Genomic DNA, 21,101 nt, shown 5'->3' with positions numbered 1-21,101 from the left:
GTGAATGAGATAACGTCTGTTTCAGCACTCATTTATAGCTTATCAAAGTAGGAGGGTCTTTCTGAGTAAATGACAGTTTAACGTGCTCTAAAATAATGTGTTTTTTTTTGTATTGTATATGTGATAATCCTGGATAGAAGTGCACAGTAAACATGAACTTAGACCAAACAATACTTTCAAAGTGGCCTGTTTTTTAATAATCGCCCTATGTCAGTTTCTACACATGCAAAATCATTTTTAATATGAAAATAAATATGATCTTAAAAAATTTAGTATATTTATGTAAGTTTACACACCAAATACTATCCTTTTATCTCTTAACAGTTACTGAATTACTAAAATAATCACCTTGAACAAAACTAAGTCTTATTTGACAAAATGGGTGTGATAAGAGGTTTAAAATGTATGCAAACATTTTATTACCACAGAAGCACACGCCTTTTTAAAACGTTAATGTTTTTTTCTTCATACTTTATTACATTCTGTAACTTTTACATATTTAATACATATTTATAAATATGAATACACCTCTACACATTTACTGCAGACATTGCAAATGCATAATTATACCAAAAAAACAACAAACACTATATTTAGTATAGTATGAATAGAAATGTGTGATGCTTAGTTTCTGCTGCAGCTGTAGAAACTGAAGTGCAGCTGGACTCATGGGAACAGGAAATAGAAGAGCAAAGGAGACAACAGCAGGAGGAAGCTTACCTTCTCCACCTTTCCCCTAAATGCTCATATCCTACATACAGCTCGCTATCGGGGTGAAGTTCAGGGTTTATCCGCCGAAAAAGAACACGCTTATACCTTCTTTGGGGAGTCTTTTAACTTAAGTGGTGCAACCCGTGCTTGTATTCTCTTGTAAGATTTTGGCATGAGATGCAAGACATATGGCGCCACAGCGGGCATTCTTTTTAGATTTGCTGATGCTCAAAACAAGTACTGTCCAGGACTTCCTTAAGTTTATTGTTGCTGTGGTGGCAGCACAGCTTAATCAAAGTTTCCGTTTAATAAATTCAGTTGCTCTTTTACCCGGTTTTAACATGGGATACTTGGGGAGACGGGAACAGGACAGCATAACATGCGGAAGTTAAAACGGCAGGGTTTGTTGTTTACTCGGGAAAAGGGTGCATACATTCCATCTAATCAAAACAATAATAAACTAGCATTAAATACTACTAATAATAATTCTGGTTATTAAAATTACATGGTGCAGATAAAAACTATCCCAGTGCAGCCATTTCTAACATATGTGCAAAACTTTGGTGTTATTTGCTTACAGCTATTTTAGCTGTACAAAAACAGTCTGTTACACAGGCTGCTTGATGTTTTAAACTGGTATTTATTATTACGTTTTTAATGTGTTGTGTTTGCATTGCAAACAGTTATACGTTTACTTAGCCTATAATATTGATCTTTAGTTACCCATATAGCGGCTAATGAACCGGAAGTCTTGCACGTCCACAGATGAAGTTAATCTAAAACTGCAGTGGTATTTTTAATGTTTTTTCACTAATTTATTGCAGTAGGTCATTGGACACTGTGTCCGAAATGTTGAGTTTTTTCCCCGTTTTTTTCGTATTCGCCATCCTTTTTCTATCAAAATGCTTGCTACGGATGCAAAAACGCAGAAAATCGAACCTGATCCTAACTTTTTTATGATGGATGAAAGTTTCGGAGGCAATGTGCAAACGTGACTGACACAACGTGTGGTCGTATGTATTTTTTACCGTGTGAAAATTTCAGACGAGAATTTCAGACTCAGTGTGCAAAGACCTTTAGGCTACCAATTATTGTTCTATTGTTTTGCTTTCATATATGGAAAATTCATCTTATCCTTAAAGACAGAAAGAGAGACTTTCAGTGATCTTGATATCTATTGCGTCTTCACTGCTTTGTCATTTTCCTAGGCCGGTACACTGTAAAAAATAAAAAACACAATTTGTTGAGTCCACTTAAAATAATTTTTTACCCTGCTGCCTTAAAATTTTAAGTTCAGCCAACTAAAATAAGTTTAGTCAACTTGAAATGTTAAGTTGTACTAAGTAACAACTTAGATATTTTTGTTTGCTAAACTTAACAGATGGGTAAGTAACCCAGCTGCTTTAATTTTAAGTTGATTCAACTCAAATATCTAAGTTGTCACTTAGTATAATTTAACATTTCAAGTTGAATAAACTTTTTTTTTTATTTTAAGGCAGCCAGGTTACAAATTATTTTAAGTTGAGTCAACAAATTGTTTTTTAGTGTAGCCTATACTTTATGACAGTTACTGTTACAAGGTGGTGGGAATTTGAAACTTGCATATCAGCAAATTGTGGTACATTCGTGCCAGTGAGCAGAATGAGCCGGATACCGGATCATTTTCCAGAAAATGTCAGATTTTGGATTTTTGCTTTCCGGTATTTGTTTTTAAAGATCCGGCATTAACAAGTGCATTAGATCGTGACAGTGTATGCGTGCATACGGGTTTATGTAGATGTATTTGGAGGTTATGTGTTGGTCTTCAATCAGCTTACTCATGTTTAAAATCACTCTTATTGATTGGTGCTTACTGCTTAACTCCTCCTCACTATCCAAACATGCACTGCTTGCAAAACATTTTGTTTAGTGAGCAACAGAATGTTTAGAGAGAGTGTAATAATATCAGAAATAATACCAAACCAAGTCAAATATTACAATGTAGTCTATAAACTTAATAAACACTATAAACATCGTTATATGTTAGTTCTTGCATCTCAGTTCTTGGTTTCCTTTCTGTGACCTTGTTTGCGGAGTGCCGGGCCTCACATCTGTTTTAAATCTGTTAATTATTTAAGTTAATTTAAGAACATTTAAGAACAATTAAAATAACTACTTTCTGTTGTAATATATTTTGAAAAATGTCATTTAAAAAGCATCTGTGATCAAAGCTGAATTTTTTTTTAACATCATTACTCCAGTCTTGAGTGTCACATGATCCTTCAGAAATCATTCTAATATACTTTGCTACTCAAGAAACATTTTTTAAATAATGCTTTATTATTTCAACGCCATGAGAAGAAGAGGAAGAAACATCATTTCTGATTATTATCAAAGTTGAATGAAGCGTCAGCAGCGAACACTATCTGTGATCTATTGGTTCTGTCTTACAGCATTTGCGTGTTCCAATGAGCAGGAGAAATAGTTCTGTCCTACACAATATTTCGTCAATAGTCTATTGTTCATCTTAGAGGCTTATTTTATTATTTTATTTCCTGTAAAATAAATTAAATTAATGGTTAAAAAAAATGCACTTTAGAATCGATATTTTTATGTGATGATTGATCATTTGATCATACAACGTCAGTATTTCAGGGTCGATCCGCCCATCCCTAGCGGGAGGAAGAGACGGACGCTAAAATGTCCCTGTGCACCATTTTGTTTTCGGACTCTTGAAAGCTCGCCTTTTGGATCAAGTGTTGTGCGTGAATGTATAAGTAAGTTTGAGTCGTTAATTATATAATCGATGCAAGACAAATCTGCTCTTTTAAACGAGTGCTTATACTTGTGAGGTAACGATGTTTATTAGGTATCTGCGTGTTCTCATAGTAAGTGTGCCTATAGCCCCGTAGTTGTGTGTTTACATATCTATCTACATTATTAAGAGTGTTAAATGTTACGTTTGTTGTTATTAAGACTAGTTATGTTCCTGTTTGATGCAACGTTCATTATATTTCTCTATATGTAACGGTAAAACTTAACGGGGAAACACTTTTGTGCGCGCATGCGCTCTCGTAGCTCAGACAGAGTGGCGCTACACAATGGGCTCTAATAAGGTGTCAAGTTACAACTGCGTGCTATTGTAAGATAGAAATTACAGATTGCTTTGTATTATATCTTGCTAATAATGTTTGTTTAAATCTTATTATATTTATTCATTGTGCTGTGTTATTGCCAATATGTTTGTTGTAATCTATCCCTACTGTTATCATGTATACTATGTATATTCATGGTTATGTAAGTTTTTATTTGTAGAAAAACCACAACCTCAACTACACATGAACCAGTCTGTTGAGTGGTGACAATAAATGGGTTATTCCCGTGAACCATCTTTGTTCAGTCTCTAATCGGACAGTCTTTGGTGGGTCAGCACCCTGAGCCGGCAAATTATTCTATGGTGAAAAGCTTCTAAAAGCCCAACCATTTTTTCAGTCCTTGTACCTGCAGTGAAAAGAATCAGATTAGGAGGTGAATGAAAGAATGTGCCTGTTTCCTGTTTGTTATAGCTTTTCTGAAGGGGTGGGTCTTTATGAGGAAATGAGAGTTTAAAAAAGGTAGAAACCGAAACGTTAGCTTACATAAAATATAATTATTTTACTAAGGAATTAGAAGGAATTCTTAAACAAACCTTCTTAAAGGGATAGTTCACTCCCAAAATGAAGATTGTCATCATTTGCTCATCCTCATGTCATTCCAAACCTGTTTGACTTACTTTCAACTGTGGAACACAAAAGAAGGTATTTTATGTGTGCTTTTTGTCTGTAAGATGAAAGCAATAGATTATCTCTTTGTGTTGTGCATAAATTGTTTATATATGAATGCTTTATTTCATTTTACTTTTTTTTTTTTTTTTTTTTGAAATAGGACATGAGACAGAATGCACACAACATCCTGTGTAAACAGAACCATAACTTTCATTTTCTCTGAAGTCACGAATGATTAGACTTGAGACATTCGAAAGGCAAAAACTGAGCATGTAATTATCCAGAGCTCAACATTTATTTTGATCACATTCTCAAGAACATGACTAAAATTAGTGTGAAAAGTTTGTTTTAAAGATATAGGTAAGTTGTTGTACTTGTTAGCATAGTTAATGCACTGTGAACTAACATGAACGACTGTATTTTCACTAACCATCATTAACAAAGATGAATAAATACTGTAATGTATTGTTCATTGTTTATTCGTGTTACTTAATACATTATCTAACATCAACTAATGTAACCTTACTGTAAAGTGTTACCTTATTATTCTACATTCCCAAATAGCTGGAAAACGGGGTTAGTTACCCCAGTTTTTAAGACAATTATAGGCCGATTTCAATTTTGTCAGTAGCGTCTAAAATAATAGAAAAAGTAGTAACTGAGCAAATTGTGAATTTCTTAGATTGGTTTCATAATCAGCACTTCACAGAAACTGCTGTATGTTATTTTACTGAGCAAATTCGGTCAAAATTAGACAAGGGTGGGGTTGTGGGTGCTGTGTTCCTTGACTTACAAAAGGCATTCGATACGCTAAATCATAATATTGTCACGAGTTGCAGGGGTGAGGAGCATGAATAAGCACAAAGGAACCAGGAAACAAAAACAAAACAAACTGAGTATTTTAATAAATCCAATAGGAGAACAAGAGCAAAACAACCTCTAAAATGACGTTAGACAGGACAAAGAAACTGCGGAAAGACAGGGCTGTAAGTACTAAACAAAACAAAGGACTAGTAAGGATAATTAACAAGGGACAGGTGCAAGGAATCCTTTTACCTAAACGAGAACAGAAGGGAGACCAAATAAGAAAATACAGGAACTAAGGTTGGGGGATAAACAAAGTCCAAAGTCCAAACCCTGACAAATATATTGTCATGCTTTAATTTCTCTGAAGATACATACAACAGACATATCTTCTTTAAGAGATTTTTCTACAGGGATTCCTTTAGGGGTCAACCCTAGGGCCCTTAATCTTTAGTTTGTATTTGAATATATACAAATGTACGCAAATGACATTGTGATTTATGTACATGGCAAAACAAAAGAACAGGTGGCACAAAAATTATCTATTGCAATGATGAAAATTTTAGATTGGTTAATCAGTGCTGCTTAAAACTTTTAAATTTTATTTTAACCAAAAAAACTTTTGTCCCTTTGCATTGCCTTTTATGCTATGTTCAAGGAAGTGGTGGGGTGGGTCTTTTGACTGATCGTTTTGCAAAGGAAAAATTAACCACTGGATATTTTTAGGTCTTGCAATATAAGCTTAGATAAGTCTAAGTCTTTTGCAGTGCAAACATGAACTTACAGTATTAATGGATTAGACTGATATAAGAGGACGCATGTTGTGAAAAACAAGTTACACAGTGACAGGTCTTCTGAAAATTATTACAACCTAATGTTTATATTAACATTTGATGATGAGTCAGTTTGTAGTAAGTTAGTTGAATGATTGTATGTTTACTGTCTATATGTTATTGCTATGACCTGAAGCAAACTGCTGAGAAATATATGTATATATAAAGAATAAAAAAAATACATATAAAGGAAATTTGAGATGTCTTTTATATTGCAGTATTTTGTTTATTATTTGTTTAATAAAATACAGATATTCCAATCCCCAAAGCACAATAAAGAGCAGCAGACCAACACAATAAGCTTTATTTAGTCAAGTATAAATAGAAATGCATTTGACATTCAGTTTTGTGGTGGTCTTTGCTGCAGTTGTAGACTCAGGAAGCAGTCCATCTGATCAAGACAATAAGGAAATTACTTGTAATTAATGCTGCTAATAGTAATAAAAATTGCATATTCATTGCTGATAAATTTCATCATAATAAAAACTCTCCAAAAGCACTTGACTAATTTATAAGATTCTCCTTTTTCTTGCTACTCAAGCTTATTTTCGGGAGTGCTCTAAAAAGATGGTTCTTATCTGTTATTAACTGTTTTTTCTATTCATTTTTGGTGAGAAGTCTTCCATATAGTCAAAAGAACAATCACCACGTTTAAACTCACATACTCCACTTTTGTTAAAACTTTTGCAATACAGACATGGGCATGTGAATATAGTCAGGATGCAGGTTTGTGTGGGTATCAGTGAGTCAGAAGAAAATAAGCTAAATGCTTTTTATAAGTCTCTTGAGCATATATGCCAAGAAATATATATGCAAAGAGTTTCAACATTTTGGTTATCTTGTTATCCAATTTAAAATGTGCATCCAAAAGACAAAAAGGCGTACAGTTTGAGCTACTGTTTAGTGGGGCTGGGTGGGGAATGAAGTTCGTCGTCAGATTTTAATTGAAAGAATTAGGAACATCTCATGTCTCCTTAATAATCTTTTTAATTACAGCAAAAAATAAGAATAGAAGTTCTACTTCTGCTTCTTTTCATTTTGCTAGCCTACTGCTTTTGCTACTGCTTTCTACCATGTTAGCAAAAAAGTCACATGTTGATCTGCTGTGAGCGTGTGCCCATCATGAAGAGAACTTTTCTTATGTGTTTGAATAATAATGCATTTAAAAGTTAATGACCAACATAGCTTTAATTTTTGCAACATTGTTGCAAATTAAATATAACCCTCTATGGTATGCATTATGTTCTAACCATGAAATATTTTTTCACATTACTTCTGTAACATATATTTCAGATTTTTTTACAGCATAACAAGCTATATTAAATATAACTGCAGAAACAGGGTAAAACAATATTTTATTTTTAAAAAAATTCACATCAAAATGTCACAACAAAAAAAAATCATATCAGGACACAAAAGATGCATTGTACAGAGAAAATACAAGCTCTATATTCAGTTCAGTGTGTCTTATTGTAGAATGTGAAGAGCTGCTGGATTCAGTGCAGCAGGATGAAGGAGAGCAGAGAACAGCAGAGGAACAGGAAGCTCTGAGTGATGCTCTTAGCTCCGTTACACAGGTTCCCCTCACAGCATGAGATGCTATGAACATCACTAACTGATGTTGTAGCATCACAAATAGATTTAGACACACAGCCTTTTACAGCCATTGACTGGCCCCCAAAAATCACTGATGAAAAGAAAGAAAACAAAGGTTTATCCAAGCAGGAAATTGGTATTTGTGATCTGTATCAAATTCTAAATAACCACTTTTAAAAAATAAAATAACCCCTTTTTTCTTTTCAAGATTCTCACCTGTTGCTTTAAGGCAGCGGTCTTCACTCCCTGCACAACTCAAAATGTTTGAGCAGCTCTTCTCATCACAAGAGTAACATGTCTTTCCATTGGGGACATTAGAGGGATCTACAAAATGAAATTTTCATGAAATTTTGTTTTGCATACAAAATGTAAAATCTAATGAAATAACACTGTTAGCTGTATAGTTAGCAAGCAGTTCAAAGCTGACAAGCCACACCCTGTATTGTCTTTCCTCATTGAATGTCTATTGGAAGTAAAATGAGCGTTGACCTTAAAAAATAAATCCATTTGCATATCAGTGAAGCACAATACCTGGAGCGTCTTGAACGTTACACTGGTCTGTGTTACAGCACGCAAAAGAATTCTTTAAAATGCCGAGGTTCATGGATCCACTTGCACAGTCGGCAGCACAATCTTTAGCCTTCATCGTAGTAGTGATGCCAACTGAAAACAAGAATGATTCAAGAAAGACCAGTTCAACACATTATTTTGATGGAAACTATATTTATAAAAATGTAGCATTTTCTTATTTCAAATATTGATTCAATTGTAATACCATTTATGTTGTTAGCTTAAAAAATTGAGAGAAATAATTTAAACAGCAGAAATCTAAATAGAATATTATACTGTGATTACAGTCATAAATTCTGTGAGAAAATCAGCAGTTCTGTGAGAAGTTACATTTCCAGTGAAACAGCACCAGTAAAAACACCAGCATCTCCATCAGACAAATATAACAGTGAATTTCAATCCATCATATTGAACTTACCAGCTGTTGTTAAACTTGTGCACTTGGAAAATCCACTGGGGCATGTTTTCAGCTTTTGATCTGAACAAGAACCCGTCACACCCGTACACTCATAACAGCTGAAGGAGTGTCCTTTAATAATAAAACAAAGAGAAAGACATTAGTGATCTGAATTTGTACCCTTTGTAACATAAAAAACACTAGTCTTTGTACCTGCAGTGAAAAGAACGAACAGAAGAAAAACTGGGATTTGCAGATCCATCTTTGATCAGGAGGTGAATGAAATAATTTGCCTGTTTCAGTGGCCATTTTATAGCTTTTCAAAGGGGTGGGTCTTTATGAGCTAATGAAAGCTAAAACTTTACTAGATACAGAAACTACAGCTTACATAAAAAAGTAGTTACAAGGAATTACAAGGAGTGTGCTTGTTTAAGTTTCCAACTTACTGATGCAAAATCGAATCCACGTCAGACGGGTGGGTTGGAGAAGTAACAAATTTATTCAGGATTTAACATATGCAAATTAAGCAACTGAAATGATGACAAAATCAAAATTGAGAAAGTACAATTAAGTATATTTTCAGTATGAGAATTCAAACCAATCACATCAATAAATTGCATAAAACCAATCTATTAAAAGTTATTCTTAATCAATCTGAAAATGAAGTACAAGTTAATCTCGAACCTCAAAAATTCTACAAATCTGAGAAGGTTAAGTCTAAAGAAGAGAGTCAATGGCTAGCCCAGAAGCGTCAGAGAAAAAGGAGAAGAAGCTAAAGTTCTTTGTCTGCAGGTGCATTTACTCTGTATTCTCAAGGAGATTTGAAACCACCTATAAAATTAGTCTTCCTGCTACATGACAAACAATGGTATATTAAAAAGGTTAAATAATGATTTCATGATCGTGTGATTCCTGAACAACAGAATAATTATACTCTGTGGTTTTTACCTGAATGCTTTGTTTTGTTTTATTTATTTAATTATTTAAAAAAGCATACACAGACATAGAAAAACAAGAATATAAAATGTAAAGGAAGATATATATATTAAGTAAAAATATATTAAGTACAATGCATAAATTATTAATTTGTTACCTTTACTGTCACCACTGCTGTAATCACACACTTATACAAAAAAATGCAAGTGGTTAAATGACAAGGAATCTTTAAGAGAGGGAGAGAGGGGAAAAAACAATAATAATGATAATAATCTTAAATTAGGTAGAAAAGGAAAAAATAGAATAAAAGAAAGTGAAAGAAAGTAGGGATAGGGAGTGGCTATAGACTTGTGGTCTGTGAGCCCACACTGGGTAAGACATGGGTCATCCTTTTTGAACAGAACCATAAGTTTCATTTTCTCTGAAATCATGCATGATTAATTTAAATCATGACATTTGAATAACAAAAAGTGGATCTGTAATGTATAAGGTAATAAATAGGTAAGACACACTGGGCGGCAATTTCAAGCAGCAAAAAGGATTTTTAAATCCCCCTGTAGTCAAAATTTTTATTCCCTAAAACTGATCATCAGAATGAAATATTTAAATGTTTTTTCTTGTGAAAAATTTTTCATGTCTTAAAACAGCTTGAATGTAACTTTACCCCCATTACCTCATTTACTATACGCGAATCTATGAATATGCAAATTAGCCCCGCCCTCACACCAGGCAGAGCCTCCTGATGCACTAACTGAACTGTAGTAAACGCGATGTAATGGCGAATCACGAATAAGAGCTGATAAAACTATGTTTTTAGCGGACAACTACAGTGGATACTGTAACATTTGTTAAAGTCACTTGCTTGACGATGTTGTGCGCCCTCACAATGCTTTGAAGGCGCGAATGCAGACTAGTTTGTCATTGCAGTTTGTGCCCGCGAGCATTTGCGAGTAAAGTGCAGACGGCAATGCGGGACAGGTGTGTCTGGGGACAGGTGTGTCTGACTCCAGGCTACTTTTACACTGTTGCCACGTTGTTGTTGTTGTTTTTTTTTTTTTTTTTTTTTTTTTTCAAGTTAGCGGTTAGCGCCTAGCGGTATTTAATGCTCTATGTGCTCTATTAAATGCTCTATTTAATATTTGGTTTTGTGATAATCCAATTGGTATATTTTGCATGCCAATGATAGGAATCTATCCTTTGACGTGATTGGTTACTGAAGTTTGTGACGTAGCAAAAAAGGTCTGCTTCTGGGACAGCTTTTCTGCATTTCTGGGACAGCCTTTGGGAAAAAAAAAAAAAAAAACTCAGCAATGGTGTTGATTAATGAACTTTGTCTAAAAGCATATTAAAGGAGACAATTTACAAATAATTTACTCACCCCCTTGTCATCCAAGATGTTCATGTTCTTTCTGACTTCACTCCTAAAGAAATTATGGAGAACATTTTAGGATTTTTCTTCATATAATGGATTTTAATTGTGCCCCCTATTTTGAACTTCCAAAATGTAATTTAAATGCAGCTTCAAAAGGCTCTAAACGATCCCAGCCAAGGAAGAAGGGTCTTGTCTAGCGAAACGATCGGTCATTTTTTTTTTTTTTTTTTTTTTGAAAAATAAAAATGTAAATACTTTTTAAGCACAAAAGCTTGTGTAGCACAGGCTCTGATCTATCGGTTGCGGCTCACATGGAACGCAGGACAACTGATGTTTGCATCATTACAGATCAGCCACGGGCTCCGCCGCACCCTCCTACTTCCACTCTCTCTTTGAGATTCTGCATCCCCTCCAGAAGCCTGAGGTCGGTACATGAGAGAAATCTTGTGGTTTCATCACAGAGAAGCACAATATCACTTTGCAGAACATTTTCGTTTCTTGCAGGCAGAATGTTCTTCCCATCCCCAGTCTGAAATGCAGAATGTCTTCAACATTTAACTGCAAAAAAAAAAAAAAAAAATCCCTCCTGAGCTGGGTTTTTTTATTGCAGTTTTTAGAACAAAAAAAAACATTCAAGGGCAATTACATAATACATAACCTAAAAAATACAACATTAAACAAATTAAAAAGGGAAACAATATAAAATTAAAATTAAAATAAGGAAAGAAGAAACATCACATATCCATAATCAAGTACAAATAGTTATAAATTATTCAAGAAAAAATATATATTTAAGGCTTTAAAGTAATTTACCGTTTTTTTGCTTTGCTATTTTTTGTTTCTTTTAATGTACACAGGTAGTGACCAATTTCTATTTTAAAATGAGTAAAATTAGGTTTTTTCACTGCCCATTTACATTTATGAATAAAAAACTTTCCATATATAATGAGTAAATTGACAAAATACCAAATTTTGAAGTCAGCAGTATACTCATAAAAAAATAAAATATCCTTTTCTTTGAGTTGCAATTCAATATTAATACTTTGTTTAACAAAAAAAAAAAACCCAAATCACACCAAAAGAATTTTGTATAAATGCAATCATAAAATAAATGGACAATACTCTCATTTTCCTTTTTACAGAAAACGCACTTTAAGTCAATGTCTTTACAAAACTTTGCATTTACCTTTTTTTTTTTTACAGGATAAATACGTTGAACTACCCTGAATGATACCTCTCTAATTTCCTCCTGAGCTGTTTGATGTCAGCAGTTGCATAGGTTGAGGTGTAGAAAAGATCATCTGCTGCTACCTGCTGTTTTAAACTTTATTTAAATCATTTTTCCCTTGTTTAAATAATTAAATAATTATCATACATGTTTGTTCTAAACATAATGATTATTTAAAATGTTTTTTATATATGTAGTGTGCATTTCTAAATTTTCACATCATGACATGCAGTGTTTATAAAGTATAGTACATATAGTGTTTTATTTCATCAGAATGTCACAGACAAAAATCGTATCAGAACACAAAAGAGCTGCCGGATTCAGTGCAACAGGATGAAGCAGAGCAGAGAACAGTGTTGTAGAATTCTCCTTGCTCAAAATAAATAGCTCTGAAGAGGTTTTGAAGCCAGATAGACCTTTATTAAATTGTGATAAATGATATGTATCTCAGTATTTTCTACATTTTTCTATTTGCATAAAATTAAAAAAAAAATCTGTACTAAAATCTGTGCTGAGTTAGATGTGTTCCTGGGTCAACATAATTTGTTGACCCTGGAACAACATTTTAATCCAAAAAATTAATCTTGACCACATCCCTACACCTAAACCTAACTTTACCCATGAGTAATCCCTAAAATCAGAAGAAATGATAGATGATGTACAAGCACCAAACACTGATTGTAAGCCTAAACTTCACAAAAACTATAAACTGTATTTTCAAATCTGATTGGTTAATCACAATGTTGTTCCAGGGTCAACAAAGATGTTGATCCAGGAGCATGTCGTACTTGATAAAATCAGGCTCTGCTTGCCATAACAAGGATGGTGAAATATCAGGGGTATCATTGTCTTTATAAAACTATATCCCACTCTTTCCTTATAAAGGTATCAAATTTCGGATCCTCCAATAATGAAATGTTAAAACGCCAAACAGAAGGACATTTAAAAATAAAACTATCCATTTTTAACTGTAATGAAATAGGTGCGTGATCACTAATTACTATAGGATGAATTTTAACGTTAATAATATTCTGAATACTGGAGTTACATAAAAAAAAAAAAATTCAACTTCAATTTCTAGAAAATGATTTATGTACAGAAGAAAAAAAAAGAATATTCATTTGCAGTCTTATTTTTAATTGCAGTCTTATTTTTAATTGGCCCTCCTAGGCCCAGGTTTTCCATATATTGTTTTACTATAGTCACAGATTGTGAGTGCCCTCAAGCTGGATTTAATCAGAATCAGAATTAGCTTTATTCACCAACTGTGCGCAAACACACAAGGAATTTGTTGTGGTTTTTTACGGTGCTCCTGGTACATGCATACATATCTGACATGAAAACAGAGAAAACATTTGAATAAAATAAAAACTTAAAATAAATAATAATGTGTATGAATCTGGAACAGATGATTTATGTACCGATTTGTGCATTATTTACTCTATACACAGCTGTATAAATAAAATATGTGCATGTGTATTTACATAATACTACAGAGAAAGACAATAATTAGAAATGGAGAAAGAAATACAGAAATGAATTGTAGAACCCAGGTAATGATTCATGTTTTATCTGTTTAAGCTGGAGATGGCATCTGGAAAAAAAAGCTGTTTTTATGCCTAGATGTTTTAGTGCTCAGGGATCTGTAGCATCTGCCTGAGGGGAGAAGTGCAAACAGGTTGTGTCCGGGGTGAGAAGGGTCTTAGATGATGTTTCCTGCCCGTTTCTTCACTCTGGAGATGTATACGTCCTTAAGGTTGGACAGGTGCACACCAATGATCCTCTCTGCTGTCCTAACAGTCCGTTGCAATCTTCTTATATCTGATTTGCTGGCTGCCCCAAACCAGAGAGTTACAGAAGAGCACAGAACTGGCTCAATGACAGCTGAGTAAAACTGTGTCATCAGTGTCTGTGGTAGATTGAACTTTTTCAGTTGACGAAGAAAGTACAACCTCTGCTGGGCTTTTTTCACAATGGAGTCAATGTGAATGTCCCACTTCAGGTCCTGGGAGATGTAGGTTCCTAGGAACTTGAATGAGTCCACTGCAGTCACAGTGCTGTTCATGATGGTGAGAGTGGGGAGTGCAGGGGGCTTTCTCCGGAAGTCCAATGTCATCTTTACAGTTTTGAATGTGTTGAGCTCCAGGTTGTTGTGACTGCACCAGAGAGACAGCTACTCAACCTCCTGTCTGTAAGCAGATTCGTCGCCATCTCAAATGAGGCCGATGACTGTAGTGTCAAATGCAAACTTCAGGAGTTTGACAGAGGAGTCTTTAGAGGTGCAGTCATTTGTGTAGAGGAAGAAGAGCAGTGGGGAGAGAATGCAGCCCTGGGGAGCTCCAGTGCTGATGGTGCGGGTGCTGGATGTGAGTTTTCCCAGCCTCACTAGCTGCTGCCTGTCTGTCAGGAAGCTGGTGATCCACTGACAGATGGAGGTGAGTACAGAGAGCTGTGACAGTTTATTCTAAGGATATCTGGATTATGGTGTTGAAAGCAGAGCTGAAGTCCACAAACAAGATCCTTACAAACACTATTGTCTTTGTACCTGCAGCGAAAAAACTTGTAAAAATAATTATTTCCTTTGAAGTCACGTTTTTGAGAAACCAGGCCAAGATTCCATTCTCTTTGCTCTTTGTTTTGTTTTAATTTTTATTTTTGGTTTTTTATTTTGTTTTGTTTTGTTTTGTTTTACATTGCTGTTACATTTACTTCTCCTGTTTGTTCTGTCTAGTTGTCGTCTTGGGTTATTTTTGTTAATAAAAGGAAACACTGCTTTGTGATCCACATCTCATGTCTCCTTAATAACCTTTTTAATGACAGCAAAAATAAGAATAGAAGTTCTACTTCTGCTTCTTTTAATTTTGCTAGCCTACTGCTTTTGCTATTGCTTTCTACCATATTAGCAAAAAAGTCACATGTTGATCTGCTGTGAGCGTGTGCCCATCATGAAGAGAACTTTTTCTCATGTGTTTGAATAATAATGCATTTAAAAGTTAATTACCAACGTAGCTTTAATTTTTGCAACATTGTTGCAAATTAAATATGACCCTCCATGGTATGCATTATGTTCTAACCATAAAATATTTTTTTCACATAAGTTTTTATTACATAAAAATTAATTAAATTATGCAATAAAATAACCTTTTAACCTTTACAAACAAATGGCAGTAAATTTATTTTGGGGATAAAATGTAACCTTCAATATTATAGTAATGAGTCAAATGAGAAGGTTCCCTCTATAATTGACAGATTTAGTTGTGAAATCAAATAGTGAAATGTGGATCACCTGATGTATTACAATTACACTTTTGAGCTTTCATGTTAGTTACACAATATACTGAGGGGAAAAAAGTATTTGTGAAATATTTCTATTCAACAGATCTAAATGTTTTTCTTACTGCTTTCATGACCTGTCACTGAACAGGATTCCTGATAGTGGGAATCCAAATATTGGTGAAACTAAAAATTAAATAATTAATTGCATAATTAATTGTTTCTTCTGACCATAATGATCATATAAAACATTATTACTTGTGTAACATATATTTCTGGCGTTTTTACAGCATTACAAGCTATATTAAATATAACTGCAGAAACAAGGTAATACAGTATTTTATTAAAAACTGTCACATCAAAATGTCACAGCAAAAAAATCATATCAGGACACAAAAGATGCATTGTACAGAGAAAATACAAGCTCTATATTCAGTACAGTGTGTCTCATTGTAGAATGTGAAGAGCTGCTGGATTCAGTGCAGCAGGATGAAGGAGAGCAGAGAACAGCAGAGGAACAGGAAGCTCTGAGTGACGCTCTTAGCTCCGTTACACAGGTTCCCCTCACAGCATGAGATGCTCTGAACATCACTAACTGGTATTCCAGAACCACAAAGAGATTTAGAGATACAGCCTTTTACAGCCATTGATTGGCCCCCAAAACTCGCTGATGAAAAGAAAGAAAACAAAAGTTTATCCATGCTGAAAATTAGTAAATGCGTTCTGTATAAAATACTCACACATAAGAGAGGTAAAATTACAACTTTTTCTTTTCCAGATTCTCACCTGTTGCTTTAAGGCAGCGGTCTTCAGTCCCTGAACAGCTCAATATGTTTAAGCAGCTCTTCTCATCACAAGAGTAACATGTCTTTCCATTGGGGACATTAGAGGGATCTACAGGATTAAATCATGTAATATTTTATTTTCTGTGCAAAATATAAAATCTAATGAAATAACACTCTGTTAGCTGCAGCATTCAATCAGTTCACAACTGACAAGCTGCACCCGGTAATGTATTTCCTGATTGAATGTCCTTTGGAAGTAAAATGAGTGTTGACCTTAAAGATAGTAATTTACATATGGTCAGTCAGGCACAATACCTGGAGCGTCTTGAACGTTACACTGGTCTGTGTTACAGCACGCTAAAGAATTCTTTCCAATGCCGAGGTTGATGGATCCACTCGCACAGTCAGCAGCACAATCTTTAACCTTCGCTTTAGCAGTGGTGCCACCTGAAAACATGAATGATTCGGGAAAGACACATTATTTTGACCGAAAAATATATTTATAAAAATGTAGAATTTTCTTATTTCAAATACTGATTCAATTTTAATACAAATTATATTGTAAGCATAACAATTTGAGAGAAACAAATTAAACAGCAGAAATCTAAATAGATTATTACTGTGATTACAATCATAAATTCTGAGAGGAACTCAGCAGTTCTGTGAGAAGTTACATTTCCAGTGAATCAGCACCAGTAAAAAACACCAGCATCTCCATCAGTCAAATATAACAGTGAATTTCAATCCATCATATTGGACTTACCAGCTTGTGCTACTGTTGTTAAACTCATGCACATGGAAGATCCACTGGGGCATGTTTTCAGCTTTTGATCTGAACAAGAACCTGTCAGACCCATACACTCATAACAGCTGAGAGAGTGCCCTTTAATAATAAAACAAAGAGAAAGACATTAGTGATCTGAATCTGTACCCTTTGTAACATAACAAACACTATTAGTCCTTGTACCTGCAGTGAAAAGAACGAACAGAAGAAAAACTGAGATTTGCAGATCCATCTTTGATCAGGAGGTGAATGAAATAATTTGCCTGTTTCAGTGGCCGTTTTATAGCTTTTCAAAGGGGTGGGTCTTTATGAGCCAATGAAAGCTATAACTTTACTAGAAACAAAAACGTCAGCTTACATAAAAAGTAGTTACAAGGAGTGTGCTTGGTAAAGTTTCCAACCACCAAAGTGTCCAAACCTGTTTGACCTATACTAGGGATGGGCAATACCACTTATTTTGTTTTTGATATGATACCGATACTTTTAAGGCCAGTATCATCAATATCAATACTGATACCGATATGATACTTCTAAACTTAACTTTTAAATGATTGCATTTATTTAATTACTAAGAGTAAAGTATGTAATGAAACTCCTTAAACTTTATATTTAAAATGTGTTAACATTTTCTATGCCTTAATGGCAACTTAAATTATATTTGAATTATATTTTTTACACATGGATAAAATATGTTTACTGTAGTGGTAACTACAAAACCTATAGTTGAAAATGCTTCGTTTCATAAGGGGCTGCCAGTGGTGGGCTGTTGCACACATAAAATGCAACCTTTTTATTCTGATACTCGATTTATATTATATGATTTTTCTCGCAACCTTGCGCAACGTTCCCTAAAAGTTGTCTAAAGGTGACGAATGTCCCGAACATTTACAGAACATTGGAGACGTTCCTAAAACGTCCTCTTTTGGTTACGAAAGTTCTGGTGCTCAATGTTCGTTATACAACTTTAGGGGGACGTTCCATTTTGGTTATTTTTTGGTCACATAAGAACGTTACAAAGAGGACATTTGGGACATTTACAGAACGTTCTCACATGGTCCTCTTTTAGTCATATAATAACGTTCGCAATATGACTTTAGGAGGACGTTCTATATTGGTTATTCTGTGGTCATTTAACAACGTTACAAAGAGGACATTTAGGACGATAACAGAACGTTCTTACATGGTCCTCTTTTAGTCATACAATAACGTTCGCAATATGACTTTAGGAGGACGTTCTATATTTGGTCCTGTTTTAGTCATATAATAACGTTCGCAATATGACTTTAAGAGGACGTTATTCTATGGTCACATAAGAACGTTATAAAGAGGATATTCGGGACGTTAACAGAACGTTCTCACATGGTCCTCTTTTAGTCATACAATAACGTTCACAATATGACTTTAGGAGGACGTTCTATTTTGGTTATTCTATGGTCACATAAGAACGTTATAAAGAGCACATTCGGGACGTTAACAGAACGTTCTCACATGGTCCTCTTTTAGTCATACAGTAACGTTCGCAATATGACTTTAGGAGGACGTTCTATATTTGGTCCTCTTTAAGTTATATAATAACGTTCGCAATATGACTTTAGGAGGACGTTCTATTTTGGTTATTCTATGGTCACATAAGAACGTTATAAAGAGCACATTCGGGACGTTAACAGAATACGTTCTTACATGGTCCTCTTCTAGTCATATAATAACGTTCACAATATGTCTTTAGGAGGACGTTCTATATTGGTTATTCTATGGTCACATAAGAACGTTATAAAGAGCACATTCGGGACGTTAACAGAACGTTCTCACATGGTCCTCTTTTAGTCATACAGTAACGTTCAACGTTCGCAATATGACTTTAGGAGGACGTTCTATATTTGGTCCTCTTTAAGTTATATAATAACGTTCGCAATATGACTTTAGGAGGACGTTCTATTTTGGTTATTCTATGGTCACATAAGAACGTTATAAAGAGCACATTCGGGACGTTAACAGAACGTTCTCACATGGTCCTCTTTTAGTCATACAGTAACGTTCGCAATATGACTTTAGGAGGACGTTCTATATTTGGTCCTCTTTTAGTTATATAATAACGTTCACAATATGTCTTTAGGAGGACGTTCTATATTGGTTATTCTATGGTCACATAAGAACGTTATAAAGAGCACATTCGGGAGGTTAACAGAACGTTCTCACATGGTCCTCTTTTAGTCATACAGTAACGTTTGCAATATGACTTTAGGAGGACGTTCTATATTTGGTCCTCTTTTAGTTATATAATAACGTGCGCAATATGACTTTAGGAGGACGTTCTATTTTGGTTATTCTATGGTCACATAAGAACGTTATAAAGAGCACATTCGGGACGTTAACAGAACGTTCTTACATGGTCCTCTTTTAGTCATATAATAACGTTCACAATATGACTTTAGGAGGACGTTCTATTTTGGTTATTCTATGGTCACATAAGAACGTTATAAAGAGCACATTCGGGACGTTAACAGAACGTTCTCACATGGTCCTCTTTTAGTTATATAATAACGTTCGCAATATGACTTTAGGAGGACGTTCTATATTGGTTATTCTGTGGTCATATAACAACGTTACAAAGAGGACATTTAGGACGTTAACAGAACGTTCTTACATGGTCCTCTTTTAGTCATACAATAACGTTCACAATATGACTTTAGGAGGACGTTCTATTTTGGTTATTCTATGGTCACATAAGAACGTACAAAGAGCGCATTCGGGACGTTAACAGAACGGTCTCACATGGTCCTCTTTTAGTCATACAGTAACGTTCGCAATATGACTTTAGGAGGACGTTCTATATTGGTTATTCTGTGGTCATATAACAACGTTACAAAGAGGACATTCGGGACGTTAACAGAATACGTTCTTACATGGTCCTCTTTTAGTCATATAATAACGTTCACAATATGACTTTAGGAGGACGTTCTATTTTGGTTATTCTATGGTCACATAAGAACGTTATATAAAGAGGACATTCGGGACGTTAACAGAACGTTCTTACATGGTCCTCGTTTAGTCATACAATAACCCACTGAGCAATATGACTTTATTTCAACGTCTTTGTCGGAATATTTGGTCTGCACTTTTAGTCTCATGTTTGTTGGGAACGTTCGCAATATGACTTTAGGAGGACGTTCTATATTGGTTAATCTCTGGTCACATAAGAACGTTTAAAAAAGAGGACATTTTGGACGTTAACAGCACGTTCACATTTTTTTTTTTTTAATATGTACAATGTATTAAACCAATCACAAAGGTCCGGTATACTGTGGAGGGATCCAGCTGTTCATCCCAGCATCCGTTGATCCATACTGAGGCTTTTTTTTCTTCACCAGCTGAGAGCCTTCTACAGTGAGTAACGTTATTTCTGCTAAATTAATTATATATCATGGAAAGTTATTGTAATAATAGTTTTCTGAAAAAGAAGTACACGTTACATTACTAAGCTAATATTGTGAACATACTTTGCTAAACCAAAGTGAGTATTAAAGTTTAGCAACATGATCTCTTGAGAATTCGTATCTATTTTATGTAAAACTTTTGCATAGACACTGAAAAATACTTTTGTTTACAGCATTAAGGCAATAAAATCGCGGCATTAACATTTTTATTATATTTGTTGTCATACCAAGGCAATGTTTTCAAATGCATTTAAATTAAGTTTACTCATTTACTTAATATGAAAAAATAACATTTCGATTGTGTGATTTCTGCTGTCAACTCATTGCAAAGAATACAACTTTCAACAAGACTACAAACCCTTAAAATTAATAACATTTCTGCAATTATTTAACCATTTTTATGAAATATTTATTTTGTTTGCTGTGGGACATAAACGCCATTTTCTCCAACATGCAGTGACTGAAAAATAGAACCATAAACACACCAAAAACGTAACATAATAACATCAGTCAGTTTTATTTGTGCTTTGTAATCCAAGTCTTCTGAATTCATACAACTGTGAGTAACAGATCCAAATTCAACTCTTTATTCAGCGATCTTCTTTCATTCTCAACGACAGTATAAACGTCAAAGC

At 34.4% G+C, this 21,101-nt stretch overlaps 1 protein-coding gene across 1 annotated transcript; it reads right to left on the bottom strand.

Annotated features, from left to right (window-relative positions):
* Nucleotides 1-15,782: 15,782 nt before the first annotated feature.
* LOC127159348 (urokinase plasminogen activator surface receptor-like) lies at nucleotides 15,783-17,296 on the bottom strand. The gene is made up of 5 exons (XM_051102203.1): nucleotides 17,216-17,296; nucleotides 17,012-17,131; nucleotides 16,564-16,695; nucleotides 16,250-16,357; nucleotides 15,783-16,130 (listed from the first exon to the last, which is right to left on the bottom strand). Exons 1-5 carry the CDS (start codon nucleotides 17,262-17,264, stop codon nucleotides 15,940-15,942), a joined length of 600 nt encoding a protein of 199 aa, XP_050958160.1. The 5' UTR covers nucleotides 17,265-17,296; the 3' UTR covers nucleotides 15,783-15,939.
* Nucleotides 17,297-21,101: the final 3,805 nt, after the last annotated feature.

This window comes from Labeo rohita, unplaced genomic scaffold, assembly GCF_022985175.1.
Source record: "Labeo rohita strain BAU-BD-2019 unplaced genomic scaffold, IGBB_LRoh.1.0 scaffold_209, whole genome shotgun sequence".
NCBI classification, from domain to species: Eukaryota; Metazoa; Chordata; class Actinopteri; order Cypriniformes; family Cyprinidae; genus Labeo; species Labeo rohita.
This window is presented reverse-complemented; position numbering and strand designations above follow the sequence as displayed.